The following is a 25,673-nucleotide window of genomic DNA, read 5'->3' on the forward strand; positions in this document are numbered from 1 at the left end:
TCTCCCTCGAAATAAACAGAAAGAAAAAAAAAGTTCCTTCATATCGTAATAGCATATTTCCTGTTCTGTTGCCAACATTCTGTTGTCATTCACCAACTAAACTTTACATTGAGAATCTTTAAAGAAAATGCATCAAAATAAAGTAAGAAATAATCAAACAATGTCATGGCACAGTGTTTCTGATTCCCTTCAGTGCCCCTCACGTTTGTCACCATACAACCTAACATTTAAATCCCCCCTGGTATAATAAGTCACCAGAATTGTATAGGAAGGACCTGGAGAGAGACAGGTATCGGAGGTGCGTTTCACCGGCACTTGAAGGTCTGTTTTATAGCAAAGCTTAAACATAAAATACTTCAGAATTTAGAGGTACTTTATCCTATTTTAGCTTCTTAAAAAATACAACATTTTAATGTGTGTGTGTGTGTGTGTGTGTGTGTGTGTGTGTGTGTGTGTGTGTTGCGATGAAGATAAAACGAATGTCGTCTTGTTATGGCAAACATAAATTAAGGGAAGATAAGTCAAATGATTTTTCATTTCCAAGCCGCAGTTAGTCTGTTTTTACTGGGCAACAACACTGCATTATATACGTCCTTTCTTTCGACACTGCACCTCTGCCAGCAAACCCAAAACAAACGGCAGTAAGACCCCACTTTAACTCATGCCTCTGCTGTCGAGGGGTCAAATAGTATTCTCACACATTGTGATTGATGAGGTCAGTGAACGCATCACGAGTGTTTCTGCGACGAGAGTAAAAGCAGAGCAGTTAAATTAGCGTTTTAGTTTGAGCATAAAAGAAGGCAATAAGTTATTTATGAACTCCTGAAGCCCCTTAACTGGGAGTTTACTGTGTCTTTGAAGGCGGCACATGAAAGCCGGCACGCATCACCAGACTGGATATATGAGAAAGTGAGTTTGAGATTTGTAACTTACTGGAGCTGCGAGGTGTGCGAGGCGTGTGTGGAGAGGCAGGTAGCGGGCTGAGAGGGTTGGACAGGCTCAGCTGAGAAGATGCTCCCTGGAACAGCGACAGGGTCAGGCGTCTGTCTCCTAATTGCAAACTCTTGGGCCTCTGCTGCTTCTCAGGAGGCGTCTGGAACAACAAAAGCGGAAAATAAGATGTGCAGTCATGTGGGCACTTCACGACTGAATAACAAACCCTAATATTGCACCGAGGTGGATGAATGACAAAATAACCGGAAGGTCTGACCTCGTCTGCGTCCGACTGTCTCTCCAGCAGGACCTGCGACTTGCTGACGCTCCACTCCTTCCTGTTCTTGCGAGCGATCCGGTTATCGTCCAGGACGGAGGCTCGTCGATCGCTGGGTCGGGACAACAAGGAACTGTGGTGAACAGGTAAAGGCAGAGAGCGAGGGAGGTGAACAACGGCAGACTTCAGGCGGATCTCGGTGTTCAGTTCTGAAAGGGAATTCCTGGACCACCTTATATATTAACACACACAAATCTCAAAAAAGAAAGAAGAATGAATGGATCGATATGATGAAGGACAAATGCTACAGTAGCGATTTGAAGAAATTCTCATGTAATATCAAAAGCAGCGATACTGTCTACCAGCGTAGCGCAGGACACAGCAGGCTGGTTACAGACAAACACAAATGCCATGAATGAAATCAGAGCAGCAGTTTAGAGCTTCACCACAGGGTCTCAACTCAGATTCAGGGTCAGTTTGTTAGATGCAACATCCCTGCCTTACAATTATAGTTAATAAAACTGTTAGGATCATTCTACAAAACTGGATCCGGATCTTTGAAAATGGGACCAGTGTTATAGAACACCCCATCCTCATCGGCTTATTTGCTGGCCGCGCCTGAAACACCTCCAAAGGGAGGCCTCCAGGGGGCGTCCTCATCAGATGCCCGACCTACCTCAAGTGACTCCTTTCAACGTGGCTCAACTCCGAGTCTCTCATGAGTGAAAGAACTCCTCACCCTTCCTCTAAGAGAGACACGAGCCACCCGTCAGAGAGAACTCAGTTCAGCTGCTTGTCATTATTTCCTTCATGACCCAAAGCAATTCTTTAATTGACCCACAGTGGGGGAATTCAACAAACATGGACTTAAGTTTCAACAACTATATTATTCAATTAAGCTCAACTCAAAATTAAAAGTCAAAATTATCGATCAATCAAGAGGCTTTCGATAAACAACGCGGATCAATCGCACATAAAGTGCACCACCTTGTACAATGTGATGTCATCACCAAAACCATGAGGTGAGTCAATGACGGATGGACAGAAAATGAAAGTTTAAAAAAAATCAGATTGGAGGCAAAATAAATGGCTCATCACTGAGCGCTTCTACCCTCATCTTTAGGCTCAAGTGTACAGATTATTATTATTTTATTTTGTATTTTTTGGGTGTGTTTGGTTGCGTTGTTCCAAAGCACTTTCCTAGTTGGTGGGATCCTCACTGACCTTGGCATTAAAGCTGAGTCTGATTCAAATGAAATGTCTCCACTGGTTTTGAATATTAAAATGTACTTAGTTTAGATTCCTTAATGATAAAAGCTCTAAATATTTTTTTTTTTTCAAATGGAGTCCCACCCCTACTAAGAACACTTTTGCACTTGCTGCCTGAGGAAAGTGGCCTTCAGTGTGTGGAAATTTTGGGGCAAATGACCTGGAAATAAGTGGAGGTCCACAGCGACTCAGTTAGTGCAGCGAGTGGCTGAGACGTGTGCGTCCACATGAGACGACACGGATCTGAAAATGGGCTCTCTGCGTTCCTAATTCGATTAGTGTGTTCCTCCACCTCACACCCAACACAGAGACCCCCACATCCATGGAGAACAGATTGTGCAGACAAAGAGAGAGGCAGAAAGTAAGGAGGGCAGCAGGAGGTTTTGGGGACTGACTCTTGGGAGGAAATGCAGGAGGGTCCGTCGGAGGAGGCGGAGCTGCTGGACAGGCCGGAGGAGGCGTTGGACAAGGTGGAGACAGTGGACATGCGACGCAGGGTGGAGGACAGGATGTAGGGCATCACCACTGAGCCCACGCGGCTCTTCTTCTTCTCGGCGAGCGAGCAGGGCTGAGACACACAAATGGGATTAGTCATCATTAGGGACTGGGGTGCACAATGACATGCGGGTCGCAGCGGGCGGCTGAAGGAAGACTAATGTCGCTGCGCTAATATAAGCTCCCTCCTCTCTGAGCAAGACGGCAACGCACCAAGGTGATGACGCCATACTGCTTCTCCACTTTCTCTCTGAGGTCCTGGAAACACGTGACCAGACGATTATGCAAGGGCTTCAGCTGGTCCGTGGCCTTCTCTCCATGGATGCGAATGCCATCTGCCAACAGAGGGATCTGAAAGGAGAGGCCAGCAGTGTGACACGCCGTCTGAAGAGCGTGGGGGGGCACCGCGATGCTCCTCACCTGCAGGGCGATGAGATGTTTGAGGACCTCGATGCGTTCGTGGTCTTTGGGGTGTTCGTGGATGTAGGTGTCGGTGAAGAAAGCCTGCAGACGATAAAATGTTCATCATGAAAATAAAACCCGGGAGGCTCCAACAAATCAAGCTTTTACCTATATACCACTGAACTCTTTTCTCACAGCAGAACCCAATCTTTCCACCATGTGATCGCTCTCACGGCCCCTCAGGTGGGCGTCTTTATCATCTCAAACATAACAATGAAAGCCTGTGGCGCAGCTTCCTCACTCACTCTGGCCCAAATCTGTGGAACCGCCTGCCTGAAGGAGCCGAGGGCCGTAATCTTCTTTTTCAAATCCTAAAAAGTAACACTTCACAGTCGAGCTCGCTGGTTCAGAGGTAAACAAAGACCTGACTTTCTCTGGGTCACAGTTCACCTGCCACTTTCTGTTCTGACAGCAGCAAAAGGTCGCACTAAAACAACTGTGGGTCTCTGTTTGCCCGCGCGTGTCTGAGTGACTCTCTTCTCCATTTGCTCCTGTTTCTAAGTCTGTTTTTCTGAATAAAAATGTCTGCTCTGTTATTATTATGTTTAGTGTGTGTGTGTTTATCCTGCTGTGGGGGGACCGTATGCCTTCGTGGGGACCATTTGGCCGGACCCCACAAGGTTAAGAAGACTTCAAAATAAGTAGGTCATTATGACTGGGTTTGAGTTTGGTTCAGAGGTGTTGGATGGTTGGGTTTAGGGTGAGAGACTGGGGAAAGGGTTATGGCAATGAGAAGCCCACCAAGGATAGATACGAACGTACGTGTGTGTGTGTGTGTGTGTCTGAGTTGGAATGCAGGTGTCAAGGTTAACGTTTCATCTTATATTTAATACGAACAGATAAAAAAATAAAATATTGTAACGATAATCACGGCGTCTGAGCAGTTTATGAAGTCGCAGTAATCTACGGTAATTTAACTGCTCAGACCAAGTACAGACACACTTGAGGTAACAAAAAAGGCATGTTATAAGTTGATCTTCAGCGCCCTGGATTTGGGGCACAGGAGCTGTTTGAAGCTACTGTCTTCTCATCTTGGGAACGACTTAAAGGCCACGAGCACAGACTCGATGGTCTGACAGAAGATGTGACATATAACAAGGACCAAACCGTGAAACACAGTGGAAGTCCATGCAAACTGAAACTGCTCTGATCGCCGCAACATCTTGTAGCTCAAGTTAAGAAGTACGTTTCCAAACCCAAAAAAGTAAGACACGGTTGCTCATTCTAAAAGTAAAACCACGGTGTCATCAGGGTCTCATCTTGGATGAGAGCAAGTGAAGGCCGACCTCCAAAACAAGACTTAGTAGGACAAGGGTTTCTGTAAATTAGCAGCGTGTTCTTGCATAATTACCCCACATAATACTCTGCCTCACTTCCCAGCCTGTTCCTGACTGCCTTCTGACACCCGCCGGCACCAGCTGAGGGATCTCTACATCTGGCCCAAATTCAAACCTGTGATCTCCACCCAGCTGGACGCGCTTTAACAAAAAACCTCCCCAAATAACGAGGTGACCTGTTTTTTGGCTCCAGTTTCCTGCAGTGTCATGAGCAGAAAAGAATGGACTGACTAAAAAAAAAACAAAAAAAAAAAAACAGGTGTCCAACCTTCTCGTAGTTGGAGAATCCCCCCATGACGGCCGGGTCCACGATGCCGCTCAGCATCATGGACAGCGGGTTGATGGAAAGCGAACGGTCGCAGGCCTGCTGCTGCACCAGGTTGCTCAGCTTCTCATTGGCCATCTCCATGGTCTCGATGGCGTTCTCCAAAGGACTGATCTCCACCTGTCAGCCGGCGTCTCTGTCAGATGTGATTTGGACTTGAAGCAGAAGACAAATCCCCCCCCCCGCTCCTTACCACTGAGACAGACTTGACTTCAAACCATTTGAGGATCCCTGGGAAGCGATAGGAGGTAATAAAGGTGGTCCTCTCGATCCACATGGTCTGAAGAGAATCACGTCATAAACATGCAGTGACCATTTGAAGAGCACCTTTCCAAACATCTCATTCAGACATCACAATGCTGGAATAGAGGGGGAAAAAAACTCACAGCAAACTCATTGTCTGGGTCCTTCTCTCCTTTTCTGAAAGGTCTGGAATACTGGAACTGGTCGACTTCATTGGTTCTGTAATAGCTGCGGGGGTGGCAGACAGGTAATGGCAGCAAGGTTGCAGAAGCAAATTGAAAAAAATAAGAAAAAGCCGTATTCACTTTAGAATCTGCTCAGGGACGCCCTTGTCTTTGAACTGGTGGGGCACCGTCAGAACCGGCTTCACCGTGAACGACTGAATGTCTGCAGAGTTCGGTTAAGGACAGCGCCAGAGGAGCCGTGATATAATCACCCCACATGTAATTATTGTCACAAAGAAGATGTTCCGTCAGGATAATTAGTAGCTGCGGAGAATTCAACAGATTTGCTGCTTTAGTCACAACACGCTTCTCAAAATATGGCATTTGCAGCTCTGGAACCAGACGCTGTCCGTGATTGGTGATTTAATAAAGATGCTTCAGAGTGAGAGCTGGATCGCCGGAGAACAGTGATATTTCAGGCATCACTCTCTCAACATTGGAAACAGCATGGTGGGTGGAACGAATGTCGTTAGATTGCTGTATAAAAACACTGAGACAGTGCGCACCTCTGCCAAGCTGCTCATTCCACATGACGTGACAGGGTTGTCGCATTTTTTATGAACTCAAAAAAGAGCCCTCAGCCCTTCCCTCCAACGTGCAGAGCCCAAACCACTAGGCTTCATGAAACAGCGTCCTCATTTTCAGAGCCCACTAAATCTAAAAATCTTTGGCTTCAAACAATTATTTCAATTAAAAGAGCGCCACCTATTGAGCTCTGAAAATGAAGACACAGTTTTGCCACTTTCCACCACAGTTGAGAACACAGGCAGGTCTGAGAGCAGCAGCCGTAAAAGCCAAACAATAACAATAACAATCCGTTTCTTGTCCTTCTACAAACATTTCCAGTGTCCGACACACCAGCAGCACTTGGGATAGAGACATGCAGGAAGACTAGATCTTAGAGGAGTCCTGTGAGGCAGCCAGGAGGAGTCGACCTGAAATGGTTTCACGCGTCTCTGCACAGAAGTTATCACACATGGACCTGACTTGTACCCTTCCAGAGGACTAAAAGCAGAGGACATGAGTAGGGTGTGTGCAACTGTGTGGTTTCCATTTCAGTCAAATGACTTGGTTCACCACAAACTAGTTATAAACAATAACGTCAAGGGCGCCGCCAGCCTCTCAACTAAAGTAGCTAAAGCAGAAATCACAATAGAATGAATATTGTTTTATTCATTTAAATAAGCCACAATGTTCAATAACAGGCAAGGCTCGCCAGACCCATAAGAACATGCCTCTATTTTCATTCATCAAGAGAAAGTTCTATACTTCTCCAGTAAATACGGCCCAAAAACAAATAACTCTGATCCATCTAGGACATCAAAGAACTTGTCAAGACTCACACCCCCCCCACCAAAACATGCAGCATCAGATATTCCAGTATGTCGACCAGCTACTGATTAAACTGTCTTTTCATGTTGTGTTGTCAAGCTTTAAACCCCTAAAAAGTCAGGGTAACCTTCTCAAACTTCAGTCAGTTATGCAGTTTGTGCTTAGGTTATGTGCTTTTATCTATTCTTGCAGTGGGTATAACAAACAGAATCCACAAGAAGCCTGGATGAGCAACAAGTGTGATGAGGATTATCCTTTGAGAGGGCAGTTCTCGGGTCAGCAGCCCTCAGCCTAGATTTCCAAGCAGGAGCCAAGATCTAGCTGAGCTTCAAGACTGCTGTAGATATGAGTCACTTGAATGACATTGTGACAAGCAAGGGGTTAATAGAGCCACGCACATTTGCTTGTATTCCTATTCAGTGGAGCCCATTGAGTCTCATGCTCTCCCCAGCCTCTCACCTAACCAGCCAAAACAAATGGCCAACCTTAGCCAGAACTCTCAACCAAAGTGAAGCTCAATCATAATGATCCAATTATTTTGAACTTTTAAGTTGAGGCTTAAACCTGTTGAGTCCGGCAAAAAGGTCCCCACAAGGAAGCAAGTTTCCAGGAATTGGCGCACACACACACACACACACACACACACACACACACACACACACACACACACACACACACACACACACACACACACACACACACACACACACACACACACACACACACACACACACACACACACACACACACACACACACACACACAGAGTAGAGGCTTGCAAACTGTGAATGAAATAGCAGTTGCTAAGGAAACTGCATCACAGTTAGCAGTGAATGGAGGGATGATGTGACTAAATGTGAGGCAAGTGAGTGTAGCAAGTGTGAATAGTAGAGATAGTCATCTATCATTCAGCAGAAGGACACGAGCTGAATGTCAATGCAGGTATCAGGAGACCCCACACCTCTCACCAGTTTTGTCCTGCGATGCTGTCTGGCATTTTGACCCTCAAGACTTTTCTTTTTGGCCTGATGTGTGAGTGCATTGCATTAAGTTGCAACATGACTTTGCTGTCACCTCCACTCCTTCAATACAGCCTGCAATATTTCCTGCACATTTTTGGTAAAAGTTTCCACTGTGTTTCACCCAAAGGCCAAGTTTTTAATCACACTACAAGCACTGAGGGTCTCTTAAATTATTAGCATCGCAATGTTGGTGATGTAATTTTGGATAGCTCTGTGCAGAAACAACCCGCAACATAACACAGTTTCTCCTCATGATACAAGTTTTAAGGCACAGTGATCTAAATTCCAAACATCGAGCGTTGAAAAGAGCCGCCGAGCAAACAGCTTGCTGTTTTATGTATAATGACAAATGATGCTATCTCAACTCTACGGGAGCTCAGGCACGCTACGGAAGGAGTAGTAAATGCTGTACGTGTGTGACAGCAGTGCCACCCTGAATGTAAAAAGCAGGAGTGAGAGCTGAAAGGTCCCATATGATGAGCATTTCAGGGGGGTTTAAAATGATGTCAATGAGGACATGAATGATTTTCAGGTGCTCTGATCTCTCTTATTCTTTGCTGTTAGTGGGATGAAGTTTGCTTGAGTTGTGAACAATAATAAAACGTCTCAGGAAAGTGAGAGACGATCAGATCGTGTCAAGGAACTACAGTCAATCTGTAACTCAAAACTGAACAGACAATTTCAGTTGTTACTACAGTAACTTCTGGTCTATAAGCCGCTACTTTTTTCTCTCAGTCTGAACCCTGCAGCTTACGCAACAACTAATATATGGATTTTTACAGGCTAAAGAGCGTCATGCTGCCAAAATATTGAGCCACGTCACACCAAACCAATGGCAACACAGGTGTTGTAATGTTTAAAATGCGCTGTTTTCCTCCACGTGTCCCCAGCTCCGTCCACAGAGCCGATCTCCCAGTGTCGGAACTTGGGACACGCAGAATAATGTGAATAAATGATGTGAGGAGTAGATGAATCCAGTTCAGAACACTGTCCAGTTTGTTTCATCAGTCAGTCTCCATGCTGGACCCAGTTTCCCAAGTGATCCTCATGCATTTTTAAGGCGGGTGCACCACTGACCTTTCTACGCTGTAAGACAGCACCACTGCACCTGTGGCTTATGGATGAAGATCTATTTTCCTTCTTAAATTTAGTGGGTGCGTTTAATATTCCGCTGCACTCTATAGTCTGGGATTTGCGGTACTTGAATCCCGACTGTAGCAAAACAGACTTTGTGCTCCAGTTCTACCAGGCTGCAAAACACTCCTGCCATTTACTGTCACATTGAGCTTGTTTGAAATCGATTATCGATCACCAGAAGAAATATGGGCCCAATAAGGCAACAGCAACAGCAAGGTCACGAACTGCAACATCATCTGCACCACACACCTTCTCCTTCAAGAGCCTCATAAATGACACTTGTCCTGAAGGATACATTGCCCCGGTGAGTTACTGATGTTCTCTCCAGGTGGCGCTGTGCTGGTCATCCTGATGGCATTGGGGAACTGAGACAGCAGCTTCAGGCTGAAGTCCTCCAGCCACTCGTACTCTTTCCCTCTGTAGATGAACATCTTGTTCTGCAAGACAAAGGTCGGTTGTAAAGCCAGAAATCATTTTAGCAAACACTTGACTCGGTGTCAATAAAGGTTCCAGTTGGTCCCTGCGGCTCTGCGAGTTATCAAGTTGCTAACAACCTCTAGTGAATCAAGTTCCACTTGAGAGCTGGGCACAAAAGAAGTCCTGACGCATCACATGCATGTTTTCTCAGTCTCAACAGAAAGAGGAGTTTTCTTACCCTCAGAAATGAAGGGAAGCCAAGGCCGTAGTATCCTACCGCAAAGTACTCCGGTTGCGGTCGCATGGCGTGCATGATGTTCTCGTAGAACTGCGCCTGTTGTTTCTGAGACAAAGAGTGATGTAAACGGACCGACAAATGCCAAGGTGGCCATTAAAATGCGCTCCATTTATGACGGTGAATGCAGTTACACAAGGATGACCCCACCAGACGTCTCTCCTTTTCTGCCACTTATTACCTCTGCAGTCTCGCTCTCTGGAGGCAAGAGAGAAAATAGACACGCACACACCTGTGGCCATCCATTAACCTCGGCATGTTCTTTTAAACAAATCCTGAGGAAGCCTGGATCACTGTGGCCACAACACACATAAATCCAGAGCTGCATCTGAGCACTGAAGGATGCTGCTGTCGTACACGTGTGTTAAACTGTTGTGTGTTTTCAAGAAAAACACAACTCAACTGAAAGAAAACTAATCATTACAGTGAATTTTAGAGACTCTGAAATACTATCTTATACTTCCATATAAGCACTGACTGAAAAAAAGTTTAAATAAGAGGACTCCTGTTCAGACTCAAGGACAACTTCAATCATTTTTCAACTGATCAAATTCAGTCCTATTACACAAAGAACAATATACAACAATGACGAAGGAGAGGATACAAACAACTATCTCATCCATGAATTGTTACTGACAACAGTTGTGATTTAAGTCTTATTCTACTCAAGACTCCTTCGTCTTGTCTAAGTTTTGGCCCCAGTGGACTCAGGATTTCTTTGTAAAGATCAGTCAAGGCCACAGCTGCAATGCTTTTCTGTTTAAATCCCTCCTGCATTAAATTCCCGGCCACTTAAGCCTAGTATTTCTATGAAAAAACACCTCTTCAATGACACCTTGGTGTCCAGTATGATACGCGTCAGTCATGAGGGGAAGAAGGCAGACAGGCAGACAGATAGACAGACAGATAGACAGATAGATAGATAGTATTTCCTTCTATATGAAACTATAAAAATTGATTGGAATGTAATTGATAACATTTTTATAAGTGAAAATATGTACATTATTACTTGATTTGAACAACCCCGTTTTCTTTCTTTCCCTCACTTAAGCAAGTCAAGTGAGGCCATCAGAGAGCGGTTAATGAAGGTTCACGACCTCACATATTTGTATCTCATTGTGCAGACAATGTCAGAACGTGTTGCTGCTCACGTTACAGAGCGCAGCCCCGCTGGCCTCCCTGGGAGACCCGGCCTACAGCATCCACGGAGGCTGCTGCGAACCTGCCTCAGGTCTGCGCCACATCATGGGCCGTTTACAAACTGTGAGTGTGCACACACATGCACTCACATTTAGTATCACAGTGTTTACAAATGGATGGGTTCAGGATCTGTAGATTGTAAAGGTAGGGCATTAAACTGTTGTGCGTTCTCAGGCAAGCTAATGTTTTTAGCTCCACACTCCTCGTTGATCTTGCTTCCAGTAAGAATTCAACAAAACGTGGTCACTTAGACAGACGACACATCATGCATACGATGAATGGTAAATTGTGGAAGTCCACGTACAACCACCTGCACCTTCTGTTTGGCCTTGAATTCCCACAATGCTTTGTGTTCTCTACCAGGAATAGGTCATGATGAGGACACAACGGCAATGAAAATGTAATGGTTTCGCCGAAGACTGCATCCAACATGGTGGCCATCCCCATACAAACTGCGCCTTAATGTTCCTCATTTGAACCTAAATGCTTTTATGCAATGTCAGAGTTCATTTGATGTGGGAGCTGCTCTCTTATGACAATGTTTCACTTTCTGCTGACACATTACTGTCAAGTGTTAGCGCTGCTGCTTCCTGCCTTACATAACATTTTAATCTGCCGCTCATGCAGCCTCTGTTCTGCCTCTATTCTTTACAGAGTAAAACATGGACTCATTGTTTTCAGTGGAACCATGAAGGCCCTGGCTCACAGGGCTGACCTCACCAAGAGATGTAATGCAGCACTACACTTCCACCCTCGCTAGTCTGAAACCACTGAGGTCAGGTGATGGTTGTGTGTGAGGGACCCTGCTAGGGCCTCAACAACTGCACCAAAGGATTCCATTAGTGGAAAAACGGGCGCTAAAAACCAGATTTTGTGGGTATACTGCAGTCGCAGAGACACAGTAATGAGTCAAAAACACTCCACAAATAGTTTGTTAAAAAAACATTTCAAGCCAATCAGGTGAAAATGAGCCGATTCTACAATTTCAGGCCAATTAAAAACCCATTTCCTCACTCTGTTTACACGTTGATTCAAACACAGTCAGTCCGCAAGCTCAATTAAATCATATAATGAAGCGCTAACTTGACGACTGATTTCATTTGGTCGGTGTGGTTGCAGAGCGAGAAGACGTCAGTCCTTACCAGCAGCTGGCTGAGCTCCATGAAGTCGAACATGTGGATCTCGTGCATCTTGGCCAGCTGCTTGCCCAGCTCAATGGCCTTCTCCCACATCTGAGGAAACACACGCGTGTGAGAAGGAGCCGCATAGAATGTATATTTTAAAAAGACAGGAGTTGCCATCTGGCTCCGGTGCTGCCGCCGGACCAGGAGCAGCGTGACAAGATCAGATCGAGTGGTGGCAACGCAGGGAGCAAGAATTCACAGACATGATTCACAGGCGTGAAATAAATGAGTTAAGAGAGACAACAATTAAAACATTTGGCATACCCTACAGTGAGGTGAGCTCCTGGGTCTTTCAGTGGACAAGTCCTGTTACTTGATGGCATATATAACGGGTAGCATGTGATTGTGACATTTTGTACGGATGTATTTGAAATCGGCACTAAATATTCATATTCTATTTATAAAAATAGTTTATATGGTTGTCACAGCAAGATAATCTTTTTTCATACTTTGATTTGATGTATTTTTTATGTGACTTCAAGTCTACTGAGTTAACAATACAAAACAAAGTCAGGTGAACAGCTGTTGCGGTTATAAATACAGGAATAATAAATGGTCAGCAAGAGCGACATCACGCACCCAAGAAGGTTCAGGTTTGTTGTACACACAATCGAGGGATGGATCAAGATGGAGAATAAAAACACGGGGGCTCACATGACACAGGTTTTCACAGGAAAATGGTGCTGTAGATTTGATCAGTCAAATCAAAGCCATGTCAACTTAACTCAATGTTCTGATGACTTTCTGCAATTTCAGCATGTCTGGGGACAGAGACCCCACACATGACCCCACGAGGTTGGCCATGTTTCACAGTGAGGAGGAATTAACGTCGGGTTTGGAGGGTGAACACTGTGCTGTCAAACATCCGCTCAGACAGATCAACCCTACATATTATTGTTTTCACTCAACAAATAATCTGATTAAAATCGTGGCGACATGGATCACAAACCATGCATATACTAATAAAACTATACAGCAAACACTGAAAATGAAACTGTAAAATTGAAAGGACACGCATGGTTGCTTCAATCTGTATTGTATGCATGTTGATCGAAGCTGTAACATTACCTTAAAGTTGAAAAAAAAATAATCAACATAAGTCAAATTGAAAGTTGCGGATAGTCTTATGTGTGTGAGAGACTGAGGAGGTCAGTAACACCAATAATTTACTTCAGTGAGCGGCTTTATTTTTTAACTCAATATTTTCTCTAGTAACAGCGATGAGAGGCTCCACAAAAAGCAGTGCTGCAGATCTTTTTCTACCAAGCTGTTGACAAGCTTTCAGGCCGCAGGCACGCAGCACTCACCTTCCCTTTGTCCAGGTAACAAATGATTTCCTGGAAGAGTCGCTCTTTCAGCTCCTGCTGCGTCCAAACATGCTGTCCATCTCGAGGGATCAGATGAGCCGCGCAGGGTTTGTCAGACCACTGCAGTAGAAGAAAGCAGACTCACAACTTGTCGAAATGAAAAGGGTGTAATTCATCCGTGTACACGACAAACCTCCAGCAGCTCCGCGTGCAGCAGCAGAGTGTAAGCCGCCTCTGTGTAGTTCTCACAGTCCAGGTGCAAATCCCGCAACTTGTACAGATAACTGAAGACACACTTTGTTGGACAGAGTTTTACAAGTGCAGACTGTTTTCATTCGGAACTGAAGCGACTCACCGGATATAAATGTCCTCCCTCTTCTTCTCCTTGTAGAAATTCTGTTAAAAAAATAAATCACAATATGACAATGAATCATTTCCCCACAATACCATTTAAGTTGTAAACAACAAAAAATACAGCATTTTGCTATGAGTTTGAAGAGGGAAATTCCAAATGAATCATAACATTTAATCACCCTCCATTTATTATCTTCGTTACCAGGATTAAAATGCAAATACACTTTCATTAGTATTAGTCAAAAGATTAATCACTGATTATATATCATTCATGTTTAAAATATATTTTAATCACATGAATAAAAAGAAGAGAAATAAATAGCACACTGGGGAGTCAAATGCTCCAAAACTTCAAGAAATCTGGGCCACTAAATTCAAACACAACGTACTGCATGATGACGGTAAAAATGAAGATCACCATGACTATTTTGATCAGTACCATAATCACCAGTACCAATCACGATTACTCATACTGCTTGTATTTATTTTGGGTGAGGCAAAATGAAACTTGTGTCTTCAGTCTGAGCAACATTGGAGGGCGTGTCTCCATCAAAGTTTGGAGTAAAACAGAGCTCGGACGTGGAGACAAGGGCAGTATTAGTTAGGCAGTAGGAGCAAATCAGAGCTCAAGATGGCATATTAGATGAAAAATAATGATTCCTCTGACACTCTTCCATCTTGAAGATGTCCATCTGTCCACCAAGATGTCCAGGGTCCATCTCTCTCACCCTTCAGTGCATGTGCATCTCCACCATCCCTAATTTGCTCAACAAGTCATCAAGTTGTAGAAATGTGAGAGACTAGACAGCCAGTAGGAAATGGAAAATAAATGTGAAGGTGTTTGAGCTGATTAAACAAAAGAACAAGTTAAAGAGCTATTATGCAGGAAAGGGGCGTCATGCTGACAAGGCTTCATCCACGTCTGTCGCAATGTAGCAATGTCCAGCATGTTGTTTGCTCCACTCCCGCAAAAATAGAAGCTTTTGTGTATCCAGAGCGACGAAAGATTAATTTGATGCAAATTTTGACTAGCATTTCTGTCTCTTCAACTTTGATCACAGAAGATATGAGTCAGAAGAAGAATCACAGGGTACAGAAATGGAAAATGGAGGCTAATGTCCATATCCGTCTCCAAATTTACAGCATGAGATGACGCGAATCACAAATGAAGTGTTTCTGTGAGGGAGGACTTGCGGCCATACCAGGACATTAACGGTGCAGCTCATGCGGTGCTCGGGACTCTCATCGTGTGTGATGGTTCGGTAGGCCAGTAGATTCTCCAGCAGGCTGCTCAGCAGCAGCGCCAGCTCTTCCCCCGACTGTGACAAGAATCTGTGGCGTCTGCAGTGCTCCAGTAACCTGCATAACAAGGCATTTGGCTTTTTATGTGAATTAAAGATTTATCTAGCCTGTGTGTCAAAGCTTTCCGATTGATCTGGGGAAGATATTCACATCAATTTTCATTCTTTTATGGGTTATACATTCAGTCTGGATAAGCGTTTGCTTTGAATTCTAATGAACCATGTTGTCTCCTTCAGAAGGAGTCGGAAAAAAAAATACAATCTGAAAAGTCTTTTGTTAGGAAACAGATCCTGTACGAGGGGGGCCGAAGAGAGAAGTGAAATGTTCAGACAGTTACACCATACAACTAAAGCGTATTTCATCACATGAAAGCAGGCTTGTCGGGGTAGCATTACTTACGTTTTCTCCAGCAGCACTTTGTACTGCTCGTCCCCCTGGCCTCCTTCTACCTCTTGATCCAATTTAGTTATCAGTTCATTCTCAAACTGCAAACATAAGCAGAAATAAATGGCATCACAAGCGAGCTAAATTAAACATGATCGTCGGAGTGTGGGGGCTCTTACAGTTTCGAACGTGCGCGCCGGACTGAAATTATGCTCGCACTGCATCATGTCGAAGAAGATGGGGATGGTGGCTTTCCTCAGCTCGGGCTCCGGCACCAGAGTGACCTCCAGGATGGGCCCGACCATCGCCGGGATGAACCTCATTTTGTGTTGGCCTGGGGGATGACAAAACAATAAGCAATAAGCTGCACATCCGGCCCCAAACAAACAGGCGGACGGATCTAATAATGTCACTAAGAATAATAGAGACAGAGAAGTGAAAATATTGTCTGGTTGCTCCCACAGCTCCACTGGCAGCACCTCAACACACACCACAGCCCAGGAAAATAGCAGCAGTGTTTGACTCACCAAGGTTGTACCACATGTCTCTGATCTTGAAGCCGATAGTTTTCCTCATATCACCGTATCTGCAGAAAGTTCAAATCATCACTTGAGTAACTGTGATTGTGATTGAAAGGAAGCAAATCATAATTCATCGGTTGCTCTAATTTCCACCCTCTCTTTCAATATCAGAACTGACTGCAAACAAATCTGCAGTAACAACTTGCTTCTTAAACGTCCTCGACCTGTAAAAAGTAATTAAAATGCATTTAAATCATCTATCAGACTAACACAACGCAATATTCATGTGTGTTCTATATACTATAGACTTTTTTTTATTAAAGTGTACACTAAGATGCATGTTTTCGTTGAAGGGGACGTGAGAACAATGAATCTGTTTTACAGAGAGAGGCACACAAGCGCGATGTACAAATCAGAAAAGGTTGTTTTATTTTATTGACTTGAGATTTCCTTTTCATTGGATTGAGTCAATTGGTTCCTTATTCTACTTCACACATTTGTTGAAAATTTTAACCACATCCGTCCATGACGTTTCAAGTTATTTTGAACATGACCTCATAAAGTTGTGATCTGAGAAAACCATTATTTCTGTGGGTTGTTTTTCTCATCAAATGTCATTTGTTGGGAGCAATTGATTAATGTTATGCTAAACATATATGGTGGATGAGTGGAAAGTACATTAATACTTACTCCTCAACAATTGTGGCGAGTCAGAAGTTGACAGGAACTAAGTGAAGCAACTAGATTCACCCTGTCACTCATGTCAATATGGGACCATAAACAAGTGAGAAATGACTGCTACTCTGTGCATTTGAAGGAAGCATGGCTAGTTTTCACCAACACATATAGTGCACAGCAAATCGCTACCATCAGCAGTTACAAACAATGAAGCCAGAAATAAACTCAATTCTCCACGCCGACTGTGAAAATCTGGTCAAGAAAGGCGAGACGAGTGAAACCGCCTGCAGGTGCTTGACGTGAGAGCAGGATTATGAATGAGCATTTGACACTTCACGTTAACAACAGACCTAATTAACTTGAATAGAAGGAAATTACATCACACCAAAAAGACTTGAACAAATGAAAGTTAAAACATTCAGTATCACGGTTACATTTTTAATCAAGCTTTTTTCCCAACACCACAGAGAAATGACTATTATTTCCATGTTTTGGGGTTGAATTCCAAACTCAAAATATGCAGCCTCAAATTGAGAATATTGGTGTCAATCTCCTTCTTGTCCTTCATTAAACGTAGATGGACGACTTTAATGCTATGGCACTTCATTTAACTGAAGTTAAATTGCAAAAGTAACTGAAATAGGAAAGATGGGGCTGCTTCTTCCAACCATCCTGCAAACAGTTCCATATGACAGTGTTTATTTCTCCCGGTCAAAATAAGATAAACACGGTTAAAAACTCCCGACTAATGAGGGGGAAAAAAAGCTGCCTTACTTGTTCAGGATCTTATTTCTCTTCTCCTGGGAGAAGGTTTCCAGCTGCAGGTGCTTGTGTGTGAGGAACGCCACCGTCAAATGGAAGTATTTATTCCAGAGCTACGAGGGAAACAAGGTTCTAAAATATTAACAGCTTAATCCCATAAAACCACTTTTACAGTTATGGCACATGCGTTCAAACTGCCGGGGCTTCAGCAATCAGACCTGCAGCTCAAAATGGGCCTTGTCCAGGAAGAACGTGTTGAGAACGTCGGAGTACTGGTGGATGGCCCTGAGGAGGACCTGCATCTGCACCAGGTTCATGATCATCCAGTCCGCAGGGAAAACGTTGCCCATCAGGTCCTTGAACATGATGAACGTCTCCATCAGGAAATCCTGAACGATCGACCGAAGCTTGTTAGTGCGCACAACTCACTGGCTGCTGAGCATTAAAAAAAAGGACATGAGCAACATTCTTCAAAGAAAAGCGAATTGGAGGTTAATGAGCCTCTTGAAAAACATATTTTCTATTCCTGAATTGTGGATGTTTGTCATTAAAAACAGCAATGGCACATTATGGTAGCAACCTTTATTTAAAAAAGGAGATTTCAGCTCTCCTGTTGACAGCTCACAACATTTCACCTACAACTAGCCATTTGCTCTTATTCCTACTCTCCCGTGACCTTTTTACTGGACTTGTTCTTACAAGAAAGTAACACTGCCGTATTCACACCTTATCTCTCTTTAATTAGGTCAACTTTTCTAACACTGAACTTGTATTCCTCCACCGACTTGCTTGTTAGTGGTATTCCCGACTCGCAAGGTCAACCTTTGTGTCGTGTCGTAGCAACAATCGCTTTTCAAATCTTTACTTGAGGTTTCATTTCATAATGAAAAGGCCCCATGCAAACCAGTGCCAGCAACACAGCAGTGTAAGCGAATGATTGATGAGGAGATTGATCCAGATTAGAAAAGCAAGTTCCTAAGTGTCACAGCGGAGAATGGATTTGTATCTAATTAAAGAGGCCCGAGTGAACATTTTTTCTTCTTCCGAAATCCAATCTCTCACACTATTAAGAGCAGCCTCCACTCAAAATAAAATAAAAAAAACACTTGTTTTCTCAAGGGTGAAGTTTTCACAAAACGCCCACCTTGCTCAAAGCACTACGTTGAACATGGAAAGAAGAACAAGGACTAAAAAAAATGGGTGCTGTGCTTTTTTTCTCAGAATCACCAATGCATGATGCTGCCTTCCAGTGACCTCAGAAGTAGGAAGCCAGAGCTAGGAATGATGACACAGCCCAGTCCAGCACCTTCCAGCTATGGAAGTCGGAAAACCAAATAAATATGTTCACCGTTTGCAACTAGAACACAAGATGAAGTGGAAACACATTTTTTTCAGCAAATATTTCATTGATTCATATCTCCTACTACCTATTGACATTCGGGAAGCCATCTTGGATTGCATATTTGGGGGGGGACTTCCCAACATGGAAATCCAACATTGGGGACCAGGGATGTAACTGGGTCTAACGGGAGAGTTCCTGACTCGTAAATCGTAACTGGAATTTCCCAGTTTCAACAAGACCTAAATTCTTTTTCCACATCAAGTCTGAAATCTACAGAGGAAGTGGAAGATGACGCATTGTTTCCCTTACACCAGGGGTGTCGTTCTCACCAACATGACTCGCTACACTGCAGGTTTGGTGGACACCTGCTCTTGCTCAATAAGGGACTAGTTCAAAGACCCGTCCTGGATCTGAATTAAGATGTCTATGAATCCATCTTCACTGGAACTGCTGTCTGTGAAGTGAATACCGTGTGTTTGCCATGCACTAAAACACCAACTGGATGAATAAAGTGAGGAGAATGAGGACAAACACATTAACAGAGGGGGAAGACAGAACATCTCCACTCATCAACAGTAGCAGCACCCCTATGGTCTCACTCAGGGTTTCGGCACTACACTGACCTCACGACGAAATAAGTGTTTTCATTTAGACTCAGGCTTGTTTCAGCCGCTTTAAACGCATCAGTTATTGACACTGAAGCCAGAACTGACTAAGGAGCACAGCTCATCATCCTTTTGCAGCACTTTGTAGTCCTGGTTGCTCATTCAATGAAAACAAAGCTTTTTTAGGGCGGCGGACATTTTGGAAACCTGACTCTACAATCTTGATTTTGATGCAATGCTACTCTACTAGTATGTGACTTGGGGGGGGGGGCAAAACCGACACACTAGTTCGACCACACATTAGCATATGTTAAGGTGACCCTTCATCTTGCTGACTCTAAGGATAACTTTAACTGTCATAGCCGACTGGTGTCCATATGATTTGAAAACATGACGTTGTTTTGTTTTAAATGGCAAAAAAAGGCTGTCAAACAATGCTGACGTCAGCAGATTTTCTTTGACTCACAAATTAACAGCAAACTTTCTCTTACAGCCTCTTTTAATAATTCAGCGTGGGGGGGAAATTAAGTATTAATTTAATTTAAACAGACAAGGAATCACAAAAGTGCATTAGAGCAAGATAAACAAAACACATATTCACAACTAAAAGCACAAACATAAATAAATAAAGGCGGCATAAATAAATGAAATGGCTTCCTCAAAGTCTGTTTATATGAAAGACTTGAAGAGCTGTCTGAGGACACTTGATAATTCTCACATGCCGACAGGAAGTTGACTCCTAATTGTTAAAGTTCTGACCTGAAACAATTGCACAACTGCGCTGTCACAGGAACATCTAAAATGCATAAAGCACTGATGTCAAATCCAAGGCCCAGGGGCCAATTCTGGCCTGCCAAGTCATTTAATGGCGCCCGCTTTATTTATTTATTTAAGACATTTCAATTCCCCTAACTCTAGAGCACCTCCTATGCATGTTGATATTGTGACCCATGAACAATTCAGTGGACGACTGTTGTCTACCTAGTGTGGCTTTTAAATGTCAAACAATGTTGAAACTTCAAAGGACTGAAACATTTATGAAAGATGGGAAAATGGACGCTAGTTTCGAGGAGGAAAAACAGTCAGAAAAAAAACTAAGGATACCGACACTGCATTCTGAGTTGAGATTCATATTTCCAGGAGTCATTCAGCCTATGACTTGACATTAGTGTGACGCCACAGCTCAAGAACCCATACCACATTACATCGCTCTAATATAAACTAGTCAACATATATGGCTCATTTAACATCGAAAAGATGGCACGCACAATTAAGAGCAGGAAAATAAGACCACAGATGCAGTCAAAACTAAATAAATAAATAAACCACCAGAAGTTTCTCCAATATACTGTTCAATCGTACCGCTTCAGTGCACCACCTTATTTACATTAGAAATTGCATATAAAACAAAATGCTTGCACTCCTCTACAGCGTTGGTTTATTTCTAAATAAAATCTTTCATTTTCCTTCAGACTCCGTGGGTTCGAAACGCAACAAAAGCTGTGGGTATTGACGGATCGATCGCCCTCGCTAACCAGGCTCTCAAAATCGCTCATCCAACAGGAGGTGAGATCGGATTGGCTATCGCAGCCAACTGTCTCCGATCTGTTCGTGGTCACAGCAGCCTTCTCTTGATTCCCTGTACCCAACGCCCCCTCACTGACTAACACGCAGGGTAACCAGCCTCAGACGAAGCCCAGGTGGCCCACCGCCGTGAAAAACACAGTCATAAGATATTCAACAAAAGCCTTTCATGATGTTGGCGTTAGCTACTTGAGACACTTAGATTGTGTTTGCGTCCATTCTAATCACAACTCAACAGTTAATCTAAATCAGTCGAGAAATGCAGTCGTTTATTTTAATCCAGGAGCCGGTGGCAGCTCTCGGCGATTTCGACCTGCTACAAGATGGCGAAAGGATTGAATCATCACTCCAGTGTGCTGACGCTGGGCTTCTTTTGTTAAAACAAGCAGATCGTTCCGCACATTCTGTGGACCAGGTCCAGGAGCTGACTCTGCTGGTTTGGTGTTGTTTCTGGCAGGTTTGAACCCAGAATGGCATGGAAGTGGAAATAAAGAGGTGCCAGCAGTGGGCACAATCAGACAGCAGGGGGCATCAGGGAGCTTGCTCGAACAACACACATAGTAAGGGCAAAGAACAGTTGTGTGGCTCCAGATGATAATCCAGCACAGCATCTGTTCCTGGTCCTGTCACTAAGACTTCCTGACCATTTTATTGCAATATGTTTTCAAGGTTTTTTTTTTTGCTCAGAAACATCATAAACACTGATCATAAAAACTCTTTGCCAGAAGAAATAATCTGAAACAAATAGTCAGGTCGGACAGTAAATCACATTTCCCGGTCATAATGTCTGCAAACCCCACTCTCCCAACTCGACCCTGACTAGTCACGTTCTGGGAAATGAGGATGAAGAGTGCCCTTGTCTGATGACAATTCTAACCCGCAGTAAAACGGAAAACAAACCGAGCCGCGTGATTTCTCCTCCGTGCGCCTCCAGCCAGACTGTAAATTCAAGAAAACCGCAGAGAACAGGGAACATTGTTCGTGGAGCATCAAAATTGGGCGATGTGAATAATCACCGCTCATGATGCAACCTGATGCAGCCACCTTCATGCAATCAGGTATTTGGATTTCAAATGACAGTCACATCCTTCCCTCCAACTCTGCATGAACACACTTGGCGCAAAAAAGTCTCATTTGCAAATCCCATCAAAGTTACTGTTCTGACTCTTGCAACAGTGAAAAGAATCCACTTAGTTTGAACTCAGCTTTTGTTTCTTGTTCTGCCCTTGAAAAACAGATTACATACTCTAAATGACATTGCTTGATTTAATTTAAGATTAAACTAAATAAACAAAGCGGTTTGCAAGTCAGGACTTAAAAAAAAAAAAAAACTGATCTTTCAGTGCTCTTGATGGCATGAAAGGTTTCGGATCAATACTGGACTCAGGAGCAGTAAGTGGTCTTGCGGGTTAATGCAGGTTATTGATGAGGCATTGCAGGACATGATATAGTTTGGAGGCGAAGGACCGGGACACTTACAATGATGTCCTGTCTCGTCTTGAAGGTGTTGATGTAGTGAGCGTAGTGCAAGTCGTCCATTTGCTTCAGGATGGCCGTCATGCATGCCAAGTAGTGGCCCTGTGCGTGGGAGGGAAAAGATCAAATCAATGACATCAGATATTTGCTTCAGTAAACACTATTACTGAGCGCATCCCTGCGAGCACATGATGCAACCGACGTGACTCCAGCCGCGAGGGAAAGGCTCAGACACTGTAGGTGAACTCCAGTGAGCTCATTTCAGCTGATATGTTTGGGGTGCGAAAGCCCCGACAGGTGAGAGCGTGAGACAGTTTAACAGAGGTGATGCAGAGCTGCTGAAGGCTGCTAACATAAATTACTGGTAGAGTATGAACCGTGGAGAAAGAGAAGGTCAGTCGGGCGGGGGACGTGCAGCACCCGGGGTGACTACAGCGTCCGTGAGGTTTTTTTTTGGCGGCTGATGACATGAGGCATCTTAACAGATGTAAACCTTTCACGCTGAATCCCCTTCAGCCGTGGCTTTGATTTCTGCTTTATCTCCATGTGGAAATGATCACACAGACTTGACCCAAATACAAAGGCAACAGCTTCTACGGTCCACTGAACCTGAAGGGCGATCCGATCGTCTGTTCATGCGCCGCTCGCCCTGCATAATTCTACAGTCTTCATTTCAGATTCACAGGTGGGAGTGATCATCTGGACTGGTGCAGAGATGCTCATCGCTGAAGCTCAAACCATGAAAACCCAAGTCCTGCAAGTCATTATGCAGCTGCGTTTCTCTGTGAGGAGCTCCTGCACGCCCGCCTCAGACCTTCTTCCCCATTATTTCTTTATTCCTCAGGTGGCACTCAACTTCATTCCGCCGTTCAGGGCAACCTTTGTGTTTCCAGTCGCGGCTCACACCCCCGCTTGCCGCATTTAGCTGTGGCTCCAGCTGTCAGTCAAAGCAGCTGGTTCAAATTGAACAGACCTACTTTCTTTTTAATTGCACCTCATTTGCCGCATCAATTAATATCAAATTACATATTTTTCACAGGCAGAAAACGGTCCATTGTGTAAACGACATGCCGCTGTTTGTTCTCATCTTCGCACTTCTGGCTCGCAGAAGCTATTAAGAAACAGTCTGATGATGAATTGATCAAACCAGGATTCTTTGTTTTTCAGTGGTCACCACCACATTTCACTTTCTAACAGCAGCTCATCAGGTGTGGATGCTTAAACATGGCACACACATAAGGACCTACTATGTCTAAAGAGAAGTTTTTTATATCTGACAGAGACCACACACAATGATGCAAAACTCTGCCGTAGATTCTGTGGTGCACGCCCCAATAATCTCAGCAGAACACATCTGGATGCCCAACACTGATCTAGAAGCTCCTTCTCCAAGCCAGAAATAGTGCAAAGACAAAAAACCTGATACGTGAGCCAGGGGCCCTCGTCGCTCCCCACACATTTATATGAGGCCGATATCACGCCAAAGTGTGTGAAGTTTCGCAAAACAAATAGACTGGATGGCGCAATTTCTTTGGTTCATTAATGGACGTTTGCTACAGATACGACGCGTAAGATTTGAAAACGGCGATAAATGAATCAAAAATGAAATTGCGACCGTTGAGTCGCTCAAGATGCTTGATCAGCTAGTCCACTGTGGTTTGTTAGTTGCGAAACAGCGCCATCTGCTGTTCCGGCAGCGGGTTGGCACAGACCTCTGACCTTTGGCCGCTCTGAGAGAATGTGGATCCGCAAGCGAGCACCTGGAGCCAAAAGCAATCAACGATACGCCACACAAATTCACTGGAAACACACCTGAGATCATGGGATCAGTACCCGCCTTGAGTTGCTTTGAACACAGACAGACGAACAACGTAGTGGAAAACATAACCTTGGCAGAGAGGAAAAAATGTAGCTGACATAGTGGCTAAGTGCAACAACCTAAGTCACGGAGAGTGATGGCCATTTATGCCAGAGGAAAAACGTGTTTACAACCAGCCAAGACACTAAAAGCACTGCTGGCTGCATGTTTCAGCTTTCAAATACAATGGAACATTTTGATCATTAAACGGCAAAACATGCAGAGGTAAACGTACGATAAGTGGGGAGCTTCTGTCCATACTGATGACCGTCCGGTTGACTCTCCGCAGCAGCCGCTCCATTATCATCTGGACGTGGGTTCTGGTTGGACCCTGTTGAGACACAAGAAAACACATGATCCCGTCATCTCTCCCCAGCATGATTCATGTTCTGCCTCCTGTCATCGGCGATTAATTATTAAAACCGCTGCTATCCCGATTGACTTGTGCGTTCATGCCATTTTATTTTGTCATTCTGGAAACAGAGAATCAGTGTTGTCCAATGAGCTTGACATGTCTGTTTCAGGCACCGTTTGAAGAAGAACAGTCGCTGCTGTATGACCTGAAGCCAGAGCCACACTTGCACTTCGTGCCAACTCTGTATTAAGTGTTTGCCTTCATTGGTTCTGCTTTCATCAGTTTGGGAGTTGGTACAAAGGACTGAGGGTGGTCGAATTAAAATGGCCTGAGAGACGTCAGACTTTAATGACAGAGTTAGATTTAAAGCGGCGGAAAACTTCGCCAGAAACCAGCCGATCATTTCTTATCGGTACATCGGCGATAATCTGGACCAGTCAAGGATTGTCCATTGCTGGCCAAGATGGTGGTACATGCTGCAGCATCAGTTCACGTTGGTTAAGCATCCTCAACAGTTATCAGTATAAATGCCTGATGTTGGTTTAATGCAGTGCTTCTCAATCATTTTCTGTTGCGCCCCCCAGGAAGAAGTAAACGTTTTGTGGCCCCCCCAACTTTCCATCGCCTCTGTAAATAGTATCATTTGTCTATAAAATCATTTTAAGTACACCTCTCCATAACATTGAATCCTTGTTAACTTTATAGAGCAGAAAAGGGAAGTGATGGATACTATGGAAGAGTATGATATAGATCAACTTACAATAAAGAATAACAATATTAACATTACGCTTTATTCTAGTGCAGCAAAAAAAGTATGTTCCCTGAGGTCACATGTTCCCCCCCCACTATTCGAGAAGGACTGGTTTAATGAATGTCTTTGGAAGTGCTGGAACTTCAAAGAACCTAGTTAGAGTCCAATCCACCCAATCAGTCTCAGGAATTCACTCAAAGTGTGTCTCTCCCATCAGGAATATCTGATGTCAAGAACAGAAG

At 44.0% G+C, this 25,673-nt stretch overlaps 1 protein-coding gene across 1 annotated transcript in view; it reads right to left on the minus strand.

Moving 5' to 3' along the window:
* The window catches only part of dock5 (dedicator of cytokinesis 5), a 69,281-nt gene that overhangs the window by 4,719 nt on the left and 38,889 nt on the right, over positions 1-25,673 (minus strand). The window contains exons 27-49 of the mRNA XM_053870241.1: positions 24,561-24,656; positions 22,471-22,569; positions 17,679-17,849; positions 17,473-17,573; positions 16,027-16,085; positions 15,679-15,833; positions 15,515-15,600; positions 15,016-15,172; positions 13,815-13,855; positions 13,653-13,743; positions 13,460-13,579; positions 12,111-12,200; positions 9,712-9,816; positions 9,352-9,493; positions 5,647-5,728; positions 5,485-5,569; positions 5,292-5,378; positions 5,042-5,218; positions 3,395-3,478; positions 3,188-3,325; positions 2,875-3,047; positions 1,211-1,343; positions 934-1,093 (exon numbers count right to left, since the gene is read on the minus strand). Coding sequence (XP_053726216.1) covers positions 934-1,093; positions 1,211-1,343; positions 2,875-3,047; positions 3,188-3,325; positions 3,395-3,478; positions 5,042-5,218; positions 5,292-5,378; positions 5,485-5,569; positions 5,647-5,728; positions 9,352-9,493; positions 9,712-9,816; positions 12,111-12,200; positions 13,460-13,579; positions 13,653-13,743; positions 13,815-13,855; positions 15,016-15,172; positions 15,515-15,600; positions 15,679-15,833; positions 16,027-16,085; positions 17,473-17,573; positions 17,679-17,849; positions 22,471-22,569; positions 24,561-24,656 — 2,632 coding nt within the window. The remainder of the gene's footprint in view (positions 1-933; positions 1,094-1,210; positions 1,344-2,874; positions 3,048-3,187; positions 3,326-3,394; positions 3,479-5,041; positions 5,219-5,291; positions 5,379-5,484; positions 5,570-5,646; positions 5,729-9,351; positions 9,494-9,711; positions 9,817-12,110; positions 12,201-13,459; positions 13,580-13,652; positions 13,744-13,814; positions 13,856-15,015; positions 15,173-15,514; positions 15,601-15,678; positions 15,834-16,026; positions 16,086-17,472; positions 17,574-17,678; positions 17,850-22,470; positions 22,570-24,560; positions 24,657-25,673) is intronic.

The sequence above is a fragment of the Synchiropus splendidus genome, chromosome 7 (assembly GCF_027744825.2).
Source record: "Synchiropus splendidus isolate RoL2022-P1 chromosome 7, RoL_Sspl_1.0, whole genome shotgun sequence".
In the NCBI taxonomy this organism is placed as follows: domain Eukaryota; kingdom Metazoa; phylum Chordata; class Actinopteri; order Syngnathiformes; family Callionymidae; genus Synchiropus; species Synchiropus splendidus.